The following is an 18,763-nucleotide window of genomic DNA, read 5'->3' on the forward strand; positions in this document are numbered from 1 at the left end:
CAACATCACTAATCTTTAAGGAAATGCAAATGAAAACCACTCTGAGACACCACTTCATGCCCAAAAGGATGGCTACTATAAAACAATTAAAAAAAAAAAAACAAAAACCCAATAATAACAACAGAGAACAAAAAGTGTTCAAGAGGACATGGAGAAAGCAGAACCCTTGTGTAAAACTGGTGAAAATGTAGAATGATGCAGTCACTGTGGAAAACAGTATGGTGAAACCTCAAAAAATTAAACCAAGGACTCCACATGTTACAACAATTCTACTTTTGGATATTTTCATGAAAGAATTGAACGTAGGGACTCAAACAGGTATTGTACACAAACGTTCTTAGCAGCATTATTCACAATAGCTAAAAGGTGGAAACAACCAAGATGTCCATCAATAGATAAATGAGTAAACAAAATATGTTAAATACATACCAATAGAATATTATTCAGCCCTGAAAATGAATGAAATTCAGAAACATGCTACAACATAGATAGACTGTGCCTATCACACTAAATGAAACATGCCAGACACAAAAGGACAAACAGTATATGATTCCACTTATATGTACCTGAAATAGACTTATAGAGTCAGGAAGCAGTATAGTGGTTACCTGGGGCTATGGGGACAGGAGAGAATGGAGAGTTACTGTATTGTTGAGTTGGTAGGAGGTTTCAGTTTGGGATGATGAAAAAGTTCTGGAGATGGATGGTGGTGATGATTGTATGTGAATGTGCTCAATAACACTTAAACAATGGTTAAAATGGTAAATTCTATCCAAGTACATTTTTCTACAATAATAAAAAATGCTTTAACACTGCCTCTTTTCCTTTTTTATTGAGGTATAATTGACATTTATGATTATATTAGTTTCAGGTATACAACATAATGGTTTGAAGAAGACAAAAGAAAATGTAATGGTTTGATATTTATAAATATTGGAAAATAACCATCATGATACATCTGATTAACATCCATCACCATACATTACTTACAGAGTTCTAGTGATGAGAACTTTTGAATATGCAATATAGTATTTTTTTTTGAACTTGCAATATAGTATTATTAACTATAATCACCATGCTATACGTTAGATCCTCAGGATTTCCATATTTTATAACTGGAAATTTGTACCTTTTGACCCCCCCTCACCCATTTTGCTTATCTACCACTCCTTGCCTGTGATAACCACCAATTTGTTCTCTGTAATTATGAGTTTAGTTATTTTTCTTTTTCAGATCACACATGTGGTATTTGTCTTTCTTTGTCTGATTTATTTCAGGTAGCATAATGCCCTCAAAGTCTTTTTTCTGTTATACAAATGGCAAGATTTCTTTTTTTCTCATGGCTAAATTTTTGTGTAAGTGTGTATGTGTGTATATAATTATGTATCATATATATACCATTTTCTTTATCCATTCATCCATCGACAGACATCTTGCTATTGTACATATGCTGCCATGAACATGGGGGTGCATATATCTTTTTGAGTTAGTGTTTTCATTTTCTTCCGATAAATACCCAGAAGTGGAATTGCTGGATCATATGGTAGTTCTATTTTTAATTTTTTGAGGAGTCTCCAAGCTGTTTTCCATGGTGGTTGCCCCAATTTACATTCCCACCAACAGTATATAAGTGTTCTTTTTTTCTCTACATCCTTGCCAATACTTGTTATTTTTTGTCTTTTTTTTTTTTTAAAGGTTGTATTTATTTATTTGAGAGAGAGAGAGAGAGCAAGCAAGAGAGCACAAGTGAGGTAGGGGTGGTGCAGAGAGAGAAGGACAAGCAGGCTCCATGCTGAGACTCTGGGATCATGACCTGAGCTGAAGACAGATGCTTAACTGAATGAGCCACCCAGGTGCTCCTTGTTATTTTTTGTCTTTTGGTTAATAACCATTCTAATAGGTGTGAAGTGATGTCTCATTATGGTTCTGATGGTTATCTGTTCTGATTTGCATTTCCCTGATGATTAGTGATGCTGAGCATCTTTTCATGTGTCTGTTGGCTATTTGTATGTCTTCTTTGGAAAAATGTCTATTGACGTTCTCTTATTTTTTAAATTGGATTGTTATTTTGTAGTGGAGTTGTAGAAGTTCTTATATATTTTGAATATTAACCCCTCTCATCAAATATATGATTTGCAAATATTTTCTTTTCCATTCATTGTGTTACCTTGTCATTTTGTTGGTGGTTTGCTTTGCAGAAGCTTTTTATTTATTAAAGATTTTATTTACTTATTTGAGAGAGAGAGCAGAGCAACAGAGAGTACACGAACTGGGGGGAGAGGTAGAGGCAGAGGAAGAGGGAAATAATGGGCTCCTAGCTGAGCAGGGAGCACAAGGTGCGGGGCTCAATTCCAGAACCCTAGGATCATGACCTGAGCTGAAGGCAGTTGCCTAACCAACTGAACCACCTAGGCGCTCCATATTGCCTTAGTTTTTAGTGTCAAATCCAAGACATCATCACCAATACTGATGTCGAAGAGCTACTACCTGTGTTTTCTTCTAGTTTCATGGTTTCAGGTTCTTCTGTTCAAGTCTTTCATCAATTTTGAGTTAATTTGTATATTGTGTAAGAAAGTTGTCCAGTTTTATTCTTTTGCATATGGTTGCCTAGTTTATTTAAGAGACTGTCATTTATTTATTGAAAACCATTTATTGAAGAAACTGTACTGTCCCTATCATTTATTTTAAATTAATTGATAAGAGGTGCATTGCTTATTTCTGAGTTCTTTATTCTGTTCCATTGATCTATGTGTCTGTTCTCATGCCAATAGCATACATTTGGATTTCTATAGTTTTGTAATGTAGTTTGAAATTAAGAAGCATGATGCCTCCAGCTTAGTTCTTCTTTCTCAAGACTGCCTTGGTTATTTGGGGTCTTTCATGATTCCATATACATTTTGTTCTAAATCTGTGAAAAATACCATTGGAATCTTGATAGGGATTACATTGAATCTGTAGTTTGCTTTGGGTAGTATGGATATTTTAACAATGTTAATTCCTCCAATGCATGAATGTGGAATATCTTTCCATTTATTTGTGTCTTTCTCACTTTCTCTCATCAGTGTATAGGTCTTTCATTTTCTTGATTAAATTTATTCTTAGGTTTTTTGTTCTTTTTGATGTAACTGTCAATGAAATTGTTAATTCATTTTTTCTGGTATTCATTATTAATGTATAGAAATGCAATATTATGCTATATGTTGACTGACTAGAATTTAAATAAAATTTGAAAAATAAATAAAAGTAAAAATTGAAATAAAAATAGAGTTAACCATAATGTAAACTATCGACTTCAGTAATAATGATAAGGCAGTGTAAGTTCATTCATTATAACAGATGTACCACTCTGGGGCAGGATATCAATAGTAAGGGAGGCTGTGCATGTGTGGGTGCAGAAGATAACTCTGTATTTTCTACTCAATTTTAGTATGAACCTAAAACTGCTATAAAAAAGTCTATTTAAAAAATTCATAAATAATTTTTAAAAAAGAAAACAAAATACAATAGATTTCTCTATGTTGACTTTATATCCTGCAACTTTATTATTTTTTTAAAAGATTTTATTTATTTATTCATGACAGACACAGAGAGAGAGAGGCAGAGACACAAGCAGAGGGAGAAGCAGGCTCCATGCAGGGAGCCTGATGTGGGACTTGATCCTGGGTCTCCAGGATCACACCCCGGGCTGAAGGTGGCACTAAATCGCTGGGCCACCGGGGCTGCCCCCTGCAACTTTATTGAATCCATTAATTCAAATGGGGTTTTGTTGCAATCTTTAAGATTTTCTTTTTCTTTTTCTTTTTTTAAGATTTTATTTATTTATTCATAAGAGACACACACAGAGAGAGGCAGAGACACAGGCAGAGCGAGAAGCAGGCTCCATGCAGGGAGCCCAACATGGGACTTGATCCCGAGTCTCCAGAATCACGCTCTGGGCTGACGGCGCTGCTAAACCGCTGAGCCACCCGGGCTGCCCTCTTTAAGATTTTCTATATGTAAAATGTCATCCGTAGATAGTGACAGTTTTACTTCTTCCTTTTAAATTTGAATGCCTTTTTAATTTGGAAGAAATTAAATTTCTTGCCTAATTGCTCTGGACAGGCTATGTTGAACAAAGTGGTGAGAGTAGATGATCTTTCTTGTTTCTAATCTTAGAGCAAAAGCTTTCAGCTTTTCGCCATTGACCTTTAGTGTTAGCTGCAAGCTTGTTATACTGGCCTTTATTATGCTGAGGTTTGTTTCCCTTAGTCCCACTTCATTGTGAGTTTTTGTTGAATATTGTGAAGTGCTTTTTCTGTGCCTATTGATATGGTCATATGATTTATATTCTTTATTTTGTTAATGTGGTATATCCCATTGACTGATTTATTGAACTGTTCTTGTATCCCTGGAATGAATTCTACTTGATTATGTTGTGTGACCCTTTCAATGTACTGTTGAATTTGATTGGCTAATATTTCGTCAAGTATTTTTGCATCTATGTTCATCAGGGATATTGGCTTGTAATTTTTTTCTTATGGTGTCTTTGGTTTTGGGGTGTGGATGTGTGTATCTGTCTGTCTATAAATCTCAATTTTTTCAAGAGACATTTGATGAAATTTCTTGTGGCAAAAAAAATGAACTTGAACTTCTGATTTTCTTAGGTTTGATGGCTTGAAATTTACTTTGCATATTAACATAGAATTTCACCTGTAGTATAAAACAGAGAATAGAATCTCTAAAAGAAGTGTAATTCTTAAAGGTAGAATTCTTATAGATTGAACTTCTTGTTTCCTTAAAGTTCAAATATTTTGAGGATTTCAAGAGAAAGAACTTAGTTTTGTCTTTGCTCTCTAAATATATTTTATATTTATGTTGTTTATCATGTTTATTTTTTCCTTATTTAGGTAAAATACTTATTTTCTGATAAAACAGGAACCCTCACTTGCAATATTATGAAATTTAAGAAATGTTCCATTGCAGGTATAATATATGGGTAAGTGTTTTTATTGCCATGCTCATGTTGAAAATTCTCATTTTTTCTTAACAAATTAATTAGCCTTTATTTACTTCAAAACTTATATGAATTTCTAATAACATAGCTATAACTGAATGAAATTAAAACTTAAACCTAAATGAAAATTTGCAGTTGTTAAAAATATATGGCTTATATCTGCTTTTATATGTGGCTAGGATCCCTAAGGCATTTTATAGCTACAGTCTTAAAACCATTATATTTCCTCTTTCATTTTTCCTCAGGAATCAGTCAGACAAAAGTGATATCGATACAAAAAAATTAAGGTAACTAGACAACATTCTTTTCTACTTTGCCCATGTTCCTTTCCCCCCCACAATGGACTTTTTAAAAAAATCAGTACTAGAGTTCTGATGTATAACACAGCTGTCCCTTGTCCCAGACCTCCAAAGGCAGTTCCCAGAAATCTCCCCATGTGATATTCAAAGAACCCAAAATTCAGACTTTGATTTATTGCTTTTTTAGTTACTCTGTCTTAAACTCTGTGTCTTAAACTACATGATATTCAACACAGATTTAGACATTTTCTTTTTTTTTTAATTTAGGCATTTTCTAGTGCCATTTTGCAACTTGAGGCCTGAGAGGATTATAAATGGACAGAACTTAAAATATTTATTATACAGTTCACCCCTGAATAACACACAGGTTAGGGATACTGACTTTTCCCATGCAGTTGAAAAATCTATGTATAGCTTTTAACTCCACAATTAACTACTAAGAGGCTACCTGTTGGACCAGAAGCCTTACTGATTATAATATAAACAGTTGATTAACACATATTTTGTGTGTATATATATATATTATACTGTCTCTTACAATAAAGCTAGAGAAAAGGAAATGTTATTAAGACAATTACAAAGAAGACAAAATACATTTACTGTACAAGAAAAATCTGTATTAGTGGACCCACCCAGTTCCTACCCATGTTGTTCAAGGGTCAGCAGTAGCTCTATATACTGTGTAGTGTAACTTACTGAAAACAGGACAAGGGGCTGTGTGTTTGCTTAAGATCCATGTGATTGCCGACTGGTACCATCAGGAACTTTTATTTACAGCAAATCTTCTCTGTTCTTCCTCAGTCTGTCACCCTCTGTCCTCACAGAGTCCTACGAATTTAATGACCCAACATTACTGCAGAACTTTGAGAATGGTCATGTAAGTCTGCTATTTTCACTCAAAGTTGACACGGTAATGGTAATGCTGCACAACTTTAACACATCTATATGGTTTATCATAAGGTATAATTTTCTGAGCCAGGAAGGAGTCTTGAAAAATTTTTTTGATGTTAATATCATAAACATCGGATTTTGTACTGCTATCATGGGGGTGGGGGGCGTGCGTTGCTAAACTTAGTGGGAATGAATCCAAACATTATACAAGAACATTTTATTTTACCATGTAGCAATCTCTGTAAGAAAGTCTCTAAATGTTTCTAAGCTATTGGGTACTATTGTATGTCACCAAGATCTTCACTTAACCAATTTTAAGATACTTATCCACTTGATTTGAAATCTTCTCAAAAATAGAAGTGATCTTTTAAAACATAAAGGTGTACATGTCCTCCCTTTGCTTAAAAACCTTCAGAGAACTGGCACCCCCACCCCCTACAGATTAAATCCTATCTCATTACTGTGACTTTCTCTCCAACCTCATTCTGTGTCATTGTTCCTTTGCTCAAGATGCTGGAGTCACACTTGTCTTGAAGCTCACAAACCCATGACTCAGTTTTCTTGCCTTGGGGCCTTTGAAGTGCTCTTCCCTTTGACTGTGTGTGCCACAGTCACATGTCAATGAACACTGCCAACTAACCTTTCCATTTAGGTCTGAAGTTAAATATGATCTCTTCGATGTGTTGTTTTTTGTTTTCCTGGTCACCTACCTCAAATATGCCCCTCTTTTCTCTGTGACAAGCCCTCTTTGTTTCTTTCAGTTTTGAGAAAACCCATTGCCCCAGTGAGCACAGAGGCTCCAAGAGAGCAGGATCATCTTATTCACTGAGGCCTCCCCAGCCCTGCACTGTCCCTGCCTTGGTGGCCACTCTACAAACACATTTTGAATGCATGACATGGTTTTTAGTCATTGCCTGATTCTGTGGGTGCCTGAAGTGAAAACCCACTGTCGATACTAATCGCAGACTATATATAACGCTTATGTCACTGGTGTTGGCAGAGACTCATTAGCTTTGTGCCTTTTTTGTAGCCCACAAAAGATTATATAAAGGAATTTCTTACCCTATTATGCATGTGCCACACTGTTATTCCTGAGAGAGATGAAGATAAAATAATCTACCAGGCTTCCTCCCCAGGTAGGTAGGTACTGTGTGTTCCTAAAGCACCCGGCCTGTGGTGCACCCTGAGAAGAGGTGATGCTGCCCCTGATCTCTGGATTGTTTCTGTGTTGCTCCTTCCCTAGAGTTCTCATGGGTCAGGGCTATTCATGGTACTGTGCAGTTTTGAGCTGCTCTGTAGCTCTGGGGCTCCTGCTTCCTATACCCTCAAAGGCTGCCATAAGGAGGCTGGTGGGGGGCACTCTCTGAGCTGGGGTTCAATAGAACATTTAGTTAAAACCAGTCACTAAGCAGGAGTAAGGTTAAGGCATTGCAACATCTTGTGATGATTCTATTAATGGCTAATAGAACAAAATTATAATGAGTACTAAGAAAGGATTTTAAACTGGTAAATATATCTTATTCCTGATGAAAGAGGCCTATTAGCCAAATTTCCTCTTTCATGAATATTTTCTGGTCCCTAGATAAGGGCATTGGAATTAAAATTAAAAAAAAAAAGCCAAATTAAAAAAAAAAAAGTCATGGTATTTTAGTGCTGGAGAATGGAAATCTGTTTTAAATTAAATTTGGTGTTAATGTATTTGGTCAATCTCCATTAATACAGACTTTTTATTCACAGATGAAGCAGCTTTAGTGAAATGGGTGAAGAAACTTGGTTTTGTTTTTACTACAAGAACACCAACCTCTGTCACCATAGAAGCTGTAAGTAGTATCTTAAACACTTTCTCATGGTTTACACACCCCTTCCAGAGAGACACAAATAGAGTAGTTGAATGGGGGAGCTCTAGAATCACAGTACCTGGGATTCCCTCACCTTCTCAACCATTGTTCTCAGGCATATTCCTTAACTTCTCTGCTTGCCCCAGTTTTCTTAACATGCATGTCATAGGGTTTATGTGAGGATTAAAGGAGTTAATATATGTAAAGTAATCAGAATTAGTGCTTTGAGCAGAGAAAGTACTCAATAAAAGTGAGCTATTCCAAAGAATTACAATCAACAGGTCATCAAGAGAGATACTATTTTTAATGAAAAATTAAAAATTTTCAAGCTATTTTTTGGTGAGTTGTTATTATGTTAAATTTTTCATTTCATGTAATGTAATGTATATTATGTATATATTTTTCTTGTTTTGTCTTGATGACCATTTATCACAGCTTTTGATATTATGGGGAAGAAGTGAAGCAATGTAAACATGATGCCCAACATACTAATTTTTTTCTAGTAATAATGCAGTCATTAAGGATGTTTACTGGACAGTCAGTCCTGAGCAGAATGGACTGATTGATTCATCTTTTTTTTTTTAGGTTTTTTAAAATAAATTTATTTTTTATTGGTGTTCAATTTACTAACATACAGAATAACACCCACTGCTCATCCCGTCAAGTGCCCCCCTCAGTGCCCATCACCCATTCACCCCCACCCCCCGCCCTCCTCCCCTTCCACCACCCCTAGTTCGTTTCCCAGAGTTAGGAGTCTTTATGTTCTGTCTCCCTTTCTGATATTTCCCACACATTTCTTCTCCCTTCCCTTATATTCCCTTTCACTATTATTCATCCTTATAGCCATAGTATATGCCACATGGAGAACTCTCAAATTATTTGAAATTCTGCATTACCTTATTAGTGAATTGATCCTGGCTATAGGAAGTCAAGAGGCTGTAGCTGGAACAATTTAGAAAGGAATGCAAGTTTTATTGATATAACATTTTACAGCATGTCATCTCTTTATGTACACCTCTTCAAATTCTCTAAGGGTTAAGGATTTTTTTTGATTGGTACGATCTTATGAAAAGATTTATTTTCCAATTTCTGTCTGTTGACTGTTTCATTGGCTCCATATGCCCTTGCAACATTAGAGTTCATAAAATGTTGAAAAGAGTGTTTTAGTTTTAAATTTGTACTGTGAGAAGCATCTTTGCATATTCCAGTTTGCAAACAATGTTCTTGCCAGAAGAGGGCACCATTATCTCATCAGGTTTGCAAGAAAATTTCTATTTTGAAAAAGATGTGTAGTTGTAGGGTAAAATTTGTTTCTGACTGGGAGAGTGAACTATTTTGCAGGATGAGTAGTTTTTTCCTTGGGTAAGAAGACGTTGTCTTATCTTCCTGTAGATGGGAGAAAACTTCACATTTGAAATTCTTAATATTCTGGAATTTTCTAGGTAAGATACCTTTTCGTTCTGTTCACATATCCTCCAGGGTTCCTTCTGTGGCTCTTCAGTTGAGATTTGATAATGCAAATCAAAACTTGAATACAGAATCACAAAAATTCTAGTTAGCTTTCCTCCACCCTTTATCTGAGCGTGGTGCTTGCTCATCATTAGGCCAAATCCCTTTTTGTAACTGAGAAGGGTTCCCACGCCTCTCCTTCCTAGCACTTGTCAGAGTCACACTTGAGATTTTACATCTGGGTTACTACTTATTGACTATGTTGCCAACTAGATCCTAAGTTCCAGGAGGGCCAGAGTCACCTTCTATGGAATCTGGTATCTAGTAAGTGCTTGATAAACATTTGGTGAATGGATGAATAGTGAACATTATTTTAACCAATAAACCCAAAACTATTTCTTTAAAAATAGTGTATTAATTCATTTTTTCCCCCAAAGGAAACAATGTATGTCCAAATCCTTCTTTTCCCTGAGACTTCAGAAGGCCTCCTGGTTCAGCCACTATGGCCTGATCCCCAAAGCCTATTGTGAGGATATTGGCGATGATTTTATTTTCTTTGTACTGTTTTGAATACTCAGGAAGTCTTATCGCTTAGACTATCTGAGCATTTCTAATGTGGAATCTGAAAAATTAGAAAAGGAAATTCTAGAAAATTAGAAAAAGAATAATTCATTCTTTTCAAGGCCAGATGATTTTTTAAAATCATATTTTTTAAAAGGCTTGTTAGCCAATGACATCTTTTTAAAAAAAGCTTTAAATCTCAGAAAAGTTGTTACCAATTTTTCCTCTCTCTAGGAAAGGTTTTTCTAAAAACTTTATTTTAAGAAAATGTATTTTGATGTTCATTCTAGCTTTCCCCTTACTTAATATCTGATTATCACTATTATTGGAGCACTCATTTCCTGTCCTTAAAAGATAAGCTTCTGGCTAGGTGACACTTAAATGACTCAGTTGTCTTTAGTAGTATTCTGACAGCTAAGTAGTTAAAGCAATTGCTAGTCCCTATCTTTTTGACAAGTACTTTCTAGCTCACATGTTCAGCTGTAGAACTACTCACTGGAACCCTCCTTGGATTGTGTAATACTTAGGGTCGCGAGATATGATAAATACCTGAGAAGGTGCTGAGTTGCTGGTAGTTTGTTTGGGTCTCTTGAAAAGTGGTTATAGGCTATGGAGAGCCATCCAGGGTGATGGTCAGGGAATGACAAGATGAGGAAGAAGGAAAAAAAACAACAACCAATTTTGACCAGTTTACTTTGGCAGTGTGTGGGGTAAGGTGGAGAGGGTAGATCTTCAAGCCTATCTGGCCTGCTAAATCAGGAATAAAATCCATGAGTTTAGGTTCTACCATCAGAAAAAAAACAAGAACAAAACGAAAAAAATCCAAAGGACTTTGAGACAGAACTATACATAAAAATAACTATACATAAAGTTACAAGCCAGCAGGTTAATATCTCTATGCAGCAGGGTGAGGACAGGAAGGTCTACCTGATAGAGACAAATGTATTGTGCCAATACATTTCCCTGGAGGAAAAGGAGAGTCACTGGGAAATAGTAGTAGAAGGTGGACATTTGTATTAGAATCTCAGTTTGAGAAAGTAGGTAGAAAGTCGGTAGAAAGTAGTTTAAGAAACGGAGACTAGCAAGAAACACATTGACCTTTTCACTAATGGTCAGCTGAGGACTTTGAGAATTCTTGTAACTTTGATTTTGAGTGTGTGTGTGAGCACCATGTACTGAGGAACATAGAAGTTAATAATACATTTCATATTGTTTTAGTAATAGAAAAAGGATGTCTGTAATTGTGCGAACTCCTACAGGAAATCTCCGGCTCTACTGTAAAGGGGCTGTAAGTATAGGGATTCATTATTCATCTTAACTCCTTCCCACTGTTTCAACAACTTGTAGGAAGCCTTTTATGACTTCAGAATATTTTAAAATGTTGTTACTTTGTGTCTGCTGTTGCCACTGGTTGTTGACAGCATCATCCAAGAGTGAAATAGAGTAGCCTCAAAGCTTCCCTAAGAGTCAAGTGCATTGAAATTTATGGTGGTTCACACCAGAGTTTTTTTTTTTTTTTAAGATTTTATTTATTTATTCATGAGAGACAGAGAGAGGAAGAGACACAGGCAGAGGGGAGAAACAGGCTCTATGCAGGGAGCCCATCGTGGGACTGGATCCCGGGTCTCCAGAATCAGGCCCTGGGCTGATTGCAGTGCTAAACCGCTGAGCCACCCAGGCTGCCCCCACACCAGAGTGTTTATTAAGCTTTAATGTTAGTGAAATATTTGTTATTAAGTTGCTTTGTGGAAAACAAATGATTAACTTGTTGATGCTAAGGGTTTAAAACAGGAATTTTGATCCCAGTTTCAAGCCCAAAGTGCTTAGATTTGGTGAATCTCAGGAAATGGCTTTACCTGTATAAATCCTTTTTTCTTTTTTTTAAGACTTGTGTATATGTTCACAGACATAAGTACTTAAAAGAAAAACAGCTTTATTCAGGTAAAAGGGACATAAAATAGACTGCACATATTTGAAATGTACAGTTTGGTAAGTTTTGACACCAATCTGCTTTTTGTCACTATACATTTATTTGCATTTACTAAATTTTATATAAAGTCATATAGGTTGTATGGCTTTTTCTCTGGCTTCTTCTACTCATAATTACTTTAAAATTCATAAACATTGTAGTTCATTTCTTCATTTTGCTGAGTGGTGTTCCATTGTGTGGATATAGCAGTTTGTTCATCCATCACCTGTTAATGGAATTTTTGTTTGCAGTTTTGTCTACTACAAACAATGTTCCTATAAACATTTGTGTACAGTCCTTGTATGAACATATAGTTTCCTTTCTCTTTGGTAAATATCTAGCAGTAAAATGGCTAGGTCAATGGAAGGTGTATTTTAACTTTTAAGAAACCACCAAACTGTGGTCACATTCCTACCAGCAGTTGTCACCAACACTTGACATGGTTATTCTCTTTAATTTTAGCCATTATAATAGGTGTGTATATCATTGTGAATTTAATTTACATTTCCATGCCATGACTGATGACAGTGAGCATCTTTTCATGTGCTTGTTTTCTATCTGTGCTGGGGTTCCCAAGACTACCCATATCTTTTTAGTGAATCTCTAAAAGGATGCATGATTATATGCATGGCTAAGATGTATTACAGTAATGTAGCAAGGATACACAACCAGATTATTAGGGAAAAGTCATAAGCAGAGTCTGGAGGAATCCATGTGCAGGCTTCACATGGGAAGTTCATATCTGTTCAGAGAATTGAATACAAGCCAAATTCCTTAGACACCAGCCAAGAGCCAACCTTATAAGTAGGTCTTTCTAAGGATAGCCTTCTCTGACCTATGATGATAACTCTTTTCTGCACATTACCCAATTATTTTCTTTGGTGAAACATCTGTTTAAATATTTGGCCCTATTTTTATAACTGTTTGCTTTTCTTTTTATTGAGTTTTGAGAATTCTTTTTTAACTTTTGGATATAGGTCCCTTATCAAATACATGATCTGCAAATATCTGTGGCTTATCTTTTCATTCTCTTAACAGCATCTTTGAAGAACAGACATTTGTAATTTTGATGAAGTCCAATTCAACAGTTTGTTCCTTTATGGGTCATGCTTTTAGCAACCCATCTAACAAATCTTTGTCTAATTAAAGGTCACAAAGATTTCTGCTTGTTTTCTCCTCCTTTTATAGTTTTAGGGTTTATGTTTACCTCTGGAAACCAACTTGAGTGATTTGTGGATATAGTATGAGATATAAGTTCATGTTTTACAGATGAATATTTAATTTTCCAGCACCATTTTTTTATTTTTAAAAGATTTTATTTACTTATTCATGAGAAAGGAGAGAGAGAGGCAGAGACACAGGCAGAGGGAGAAGCAGACTGCATTTAGGGAGCCTGACATGGGACTCGATCCCAGGTCTTCAGGATCACGCCCCGGGCCGAAGGCAGCGCTAAACCGCTGAGCCACCCAGGCTGCCCTCCAGCACCATTTATTAAACTGTTTATTCTTTCTTCACTTCTAGCCCTGTAAAATTAATGGGGAGTACTCTTTCCATTTCAGTTTTCTGGAAAAGTGTGTGTGGAATTGATAATATTTGTTCTTAAAATCTTTGCTAAAATTTACCAGAAAGCCACCTGAACCTGAGGGCAGGCTAGCTAGACAGTTATTGGTTTTATTTATTCATTTTTTCAGTTATTTGGTTTAATTGATCTTCCTGAAGAAATTGCTTTCAGATTTGATTTTTCTGAATGTTTCCCTGTTTTCTGTTTCATCTGTTTCTACTCTCTATTATTTCCATTCTTTGCTTACTTGTGGTTTGATTTCCTCCTCTTTCTCTAGCTTCATAAGGCAAAACTTGATTTATTTTTTATTTTTATTTTTTTTGATTTATTTTTAATACCAATGTTTAGTGCTATAAATATCCTCCAAATTATTGCTTTAGTAGCATGCCACAAATTTTGATTTGTGCTGCATTTTCATCTTCAGTCAGTTCAAAATATTCTAATATTCTAAGTTTTCTTTTGATTTCTTGACTCATGAGTTATTTTGAAGTGGGTCAGTTTTGAAATATTTAGGAATTTTCCAGAAATATTCCTTTAATTGACTTATGACATAATTCCATTTTATTACAGAACATACTTTATATGACTTGACTCCTTTTAATTTTGTTGGAACTTGTTTTATGGCTCAGACTGACCTATCTAATGGGAAATGTTTTGTATGCACTTAAAAAACCTGAGTATTCTGCTGTTTTGGGGTAAAGTAGTTTATTAACTATCAGTTAAGTCAAGTTTATTGATAGTGTTATTCAAATCTTCCATATCCTTAATGATTTTTTGTCTACTTGTTCTATCAATTATTGAAAGGGGGATATTGAAACCCCCAACTGTCATTGTTGATTTGTGTTTTTCATCTTGAAGTTCTGTTAGTTTTTACTTCATTGCATTTGCTTCTATTTTATCTTCACTTTAAAACGATGTTATTAGATGCATAAACATTCAGAATTGCTAATTCCTCTTGATAAATCAACCCTTTTGTCATTGCAAAATGATTTTCCTTATCCCTGGCAATTTTCTTTACTCTGAAATCTCTATTGTCATTATAATATAGCCATTCCACGCTTCTTTTGATTAGTGTTGGTAGGGAGTATCTTTTTCTTTCTTTTTAATCCATTTGTGTCTGTATATTTAAAGTGTGATTTCTAGAGGGCATGTAGTTGGTTCATGCACTTCATACTTATCCTGGAAATCTCTCCCTTTTAACTACATGTTTAGACCATTTACCTGTGTGCTTATGGATATAGCTAGTTTAAATACATCATCTTGCCATTTATTTTCTATGTGTCCCAGTTCTTTTTTTCTTTATTCCAATAATTACTTGAGTATTTTTAATTCCAATTTATTTCCTTTATAAAAAAAATTTAGTGGTTGTTTTAGGTCTTATAATAGACATTTTCAATTTATTACATTCTATTTTCAAGTGATAATATATTATTTCATGTGTAATATAAGAATTACAATTCTGAACTTCAATCTCTCTCTTCCCCATCTTTGCATTCTCGTCAGACATTTTAATTTTACAAATGTTATCAACTTCACACTGTTCAAGCAATTATATATATTTTAATATTTAATATTAAATTTATATTAAATAAAATATAAATATATATGTTTATATAAGTATATAAAATAAAAATAATTTATTTTAAATAAAATATATAAGAAAAATATTATATATATATATACACACATATAGAGAGAGCCACATTCATTCACACACTACACAGACTACTCATTATCATTTTTCAGGGCTCTTCAGACTCATATTTCCATTAACTATAATCTGTCTGATAGATTCCCTTTACCATATCGTATAGCATGGATCTGTTGGTGATATGTTCATGTCTGAAAAGATTTTTATTTCATCTTTATTTTCTCTCACCTTCATTTTGAAATAAATTTTTGCTCAATATAGGATGCTAGGTTGACAATTTTTTCTTTCAGTTCTCTAGAGATTGTGCTTTACTGGCTTATTTTGATTGTCTCAGTGAGAAATCTGTTATCTCTGTTGCTCTGTTATGTAATGTATCATTTTTGGAATTAAGCCTTCTGTGGGGCTGCTTGTGTTCCTTCACATGTATTAGATATAAATATAAAATTATAACACAGTATTTAGAAGTTAGATTTTCAGGCTTAGGTAAGATGTTGGTCATGATAATTTTTTTTTTTTTTGATAGGATACAGTGATTTATGAGAGACTTTCAGAAGATTCTCTCTTTATGAAGGAGACATTAACCCATCTGGAACATTTTGCCAAAGGAGGTAAATGACAATAGTTCAGAATCTTGTTTCCTTTTGAAATGCTGTTCTTAAATATTGAAATTAAACCTGAACGCATGCCACTGATGCATGGCCCATATGTGGGAACCCATTTCTATATGTGACTTTGTAATGCCTTCTGTCTGCTTAAAAATAAATAGTTCGGGGATCCCTGGGTGGCGCAGTGGTTTGGCGCCTGCCTTTGGCCCAGGGCGCGATCCTGGAGACCCGGGATCGAATCCCACGTCGAGCTCCTGGTGCATGGAGCCTGCTTCTCCCTCTGCCTGTGTCTCTGCCTCTCTCTCTCTCTCTCTCTCTCTCTCTCTCTGTGACTATCATAAATAAATAAAAATTAAAAAAAATAGTTCTTCAAACAAACCCTGTTGAGATATTATTTTTCCTTTCTTCCTCTCTCCACCAGTGTTTTATGTTTATGAGCAAACACTGAAAAATACATTTTTACTGTGCAGTTCTTCCTTTACTCCAAAAGCAGTGTATTCAAAGACCTCTGCCATCTCTATTTGTTGTACTAGGAACTTGGCCCATAATGGAAATGACCTGTTATATATTTCGAAGTTAATTACTTTGTTTATATAACTCAGAAACCTGACAGTTGATGTTTTCCTGCCATTCTCTTATTATCCTCCTGATTTTGACTTGTCATCTATCTCTCAAGAAATAAAATTCCATGAGTGAGTTTTGAATAAGAACAATACTCACTAAAAGGTTTACAGAACTTTTGAAGAAGTGAGGTGTAATAGTAAAGTAAAAGTAAAAAAGCTAATGTAAAAGTAAAGCTAATAATACCTGGAAGCTGTATCTCACTTTGTCCTTCTATTTATAAACTACTGCTTCCTATAGTTATGTGTGTCTTGCCTGAAAGTGTCGATATTTTGCAAGGTTACACTTTGGGCCTTTTGCTGCCATCTTAAAATATGTGAGATATAGGCAGGTTAAAACAGGTAGAAGCATATAGGAACTGTATTATAATGGAGCTCAAAACAGGATAACAACTTCTATAGCTTATCTGTGGAGAGTTAATTTCTAGGGGATCCTCAACTATCTGAATGTTTTGTAGAAGTCAGCCTAAAATATTAAAGTACCATATGATTTCTAAAGTCTTTTCTTTGCAAAATGAGATCCAGATTAATTTTTTGTTATTTTAACAATTATTTGGCTTCCTTTGAAATTGGAAAACTAGAGCCACATTCATTCTTTCCTTCCTTCAACAAATAGTTACTGATTATTTATTGAATTCTGTGCACTGTTCTAAGCTTCCAGTACAGAAGTGAACAAAACATAGCTCATCCCCTGAAGGAATTAGCCAATAGATAATGTCAGGGGGTGGTAAGTGCTATGGAAAAAAATTACACAGGGTCCGTGGAACAGAGTGTGGGGTGCTATCTCTATAGGGTGAGTTAGGTAGAGACTGAAGGAAGGGAAAGAGAACCACATGGCTCTCTTGGGGAGGGTATTCCAGGTCAAGGGTGGAACAAGTTCAAGTGTCCAGAGTGAGAGGATCAGCAGGGATAGGACCATAGGCAATGAGGAGAGGAGGAAATAAGATCAGCAAGGTAGCCAGGGACAGATCAGGTAAGGCCATGTGAAGGAGTTCCCATGACCTCTAAAATACTTTTGGATTTTGTTTTCGATTTCTGTACTCCTCCCCGATCTCCCTGATTGTTGGTGGCTTGATCTGTTTATAATTTCATTCTCTCTTACAGGGCTGAGAACTCTCTGTGTTGCCTATACAGATTTAACTGAGGAAGAATATCAGCAGTGGTTGACAGAGTATAAAAAAGCTAGTTCAGTTATACAAGACAGGATGCAAAGTTTGGAAGAATGTTATGATAAAATTGAAAAGGTAACATACCTGATATGTACTCTACTTGCCCAGTGAAATATGTGAAAATATAGACTTACTAGTGTTTTCATATCCTGATGAAATTATAAAAGCTCAGTTAAATATTTTTTTCCTTCAGAAGTATAAATTTGGGGCATCTGAGTGGCTCATTGGTTAAGTGGCTGCCTATGGCTCAGGTCATGACCTGAGATCCAGCCCCACATTGAGCTCCTTGCTCAATGGGGAACCTGCTTCTCCCTCTCCCTCTGCTGCTCCCCCTGCCTGTGCTGCTCTCTCTGTAAAAGAAATAAATAATCTTGACAAAAGAAAATCTTTAAAAAAGAATAAATCTGTCTTATACTGAAAATTTATAAAATACATCTTTTAAAATATTCGAAGTATTTCTTTCATTTCTGAATTATATCCTAATCCCTTCAATTTTGTTACACCTTTTTATAATTTTTCCCATCTAAAAGAAATACATGTTTATCACAGAAAATTAAGCTAAATAGTATAATAATCATCTTTAATGTTGGACTAATGACTAAGTTCTGGTGTATAATCCTCCAATGTCTTTCTTCACATACGTAGTATTCCACTGTAGGTTTTTAATACACATACATGAATTTTTCCCATAGAAGTTAAATGTAAAGATCTCCCCCATCCAAAATCTCTGTCAAATTTTCCCCAAAAAATGTAGTTCAGGGATGCCTTGGTGGCTCAGTGGTTGTCTGCCTTTGGCTCAGGATGTGATCCTGAGGTCCTGGGATCAAGTCTCCTTCTGCCTATGTCTCTGCCTCTCTCTCTGTTTCTCTCATGAATAAATAAATAAAATCTTTTAAAAATATTGCTCAAATCATGAAATTTTTCACGTAATAAACTGGAAATATTTTTCCATAGCACTGATTATTCTTCTGTTATTTTCTTAGATTAATCCATGGTATTCTATTACATGGAAGAGTACACTTCTATTGTGCTATTCTTTGGTGGTTACTGTTCAGAGGGATCTCATGCACCTTGGACTCCTGAGCGTCACCAGAGGGTCATTGTGAATTTGCTTGTTGGGGCCTCAGGCTCTGTAGCTCCTGAACCAATTGCTATCT

The 18,763-nt window shown here is 35.3% G+C and overlaps 1 protein-coding gene across 6 annotated transcripts in view; it reads left to right on the forward strand.

Moving 5' to 3' along the window:
* LOC112669509 (phospholipid-transporting ATPase IB-like) overlaps positions 1-18,763 on the forward strand; it is a 178,051-nt gene that overhangs the window by 47,185 nt on the left and 112,103 nt on the right. For 5 of the 6 annotated variants that reach the window (XM_049100844.1, XM_049100840.1, XM_049100842.1 and 2 more), the window contains 9 exons: positions 4,887-4,975; positions 5,239-5,280; positions 6,094-6,169; positions 7,214-7,319; positions 7,921-8,003; positions 9,414-9,463; positions 11,250-11,319; positions 15,736-15,820; positions 17,542-17,681. In XM_049100844.1, the coding sequence (XP_048956801.1) occupies positions 4,887-4,975; positions 5,239-5,280; positions 6,094-6,169; positions 7,214-7,319; positions 7,921-8,003; positions 9,414-9,463; positions 11,250-11,319; positions 15,736-15,820; positions 17,542-17,681 (741 nt within the window). The remainder of the gene's footprint in view (positions 1-4,886; positions 4,976-5,238; positions 5,281-6,093; positions 6,170-7,213; positions 7,320-7,920; positions 8,004-9,413; positions 9,464-11,249; positions 11,320-15,735; positions 15,821-17,541; positions 17,682-18,763) is intronic. The other variant, XM_049100843.1, reaches the window with a different exon arrangement.

Source organism: Canis lupus, chromosome 25 (assembly GCF_003254725.2).
Source record: "Canis lupus dingo isolate Sandy chromosome 25, ASM325472v2, whole genome shotgun sequence".
NCBI lineage: Eukaryota > Metazoa > Chordata > Mammalia > Carnivora > Canidae > Canis > Canis lupus.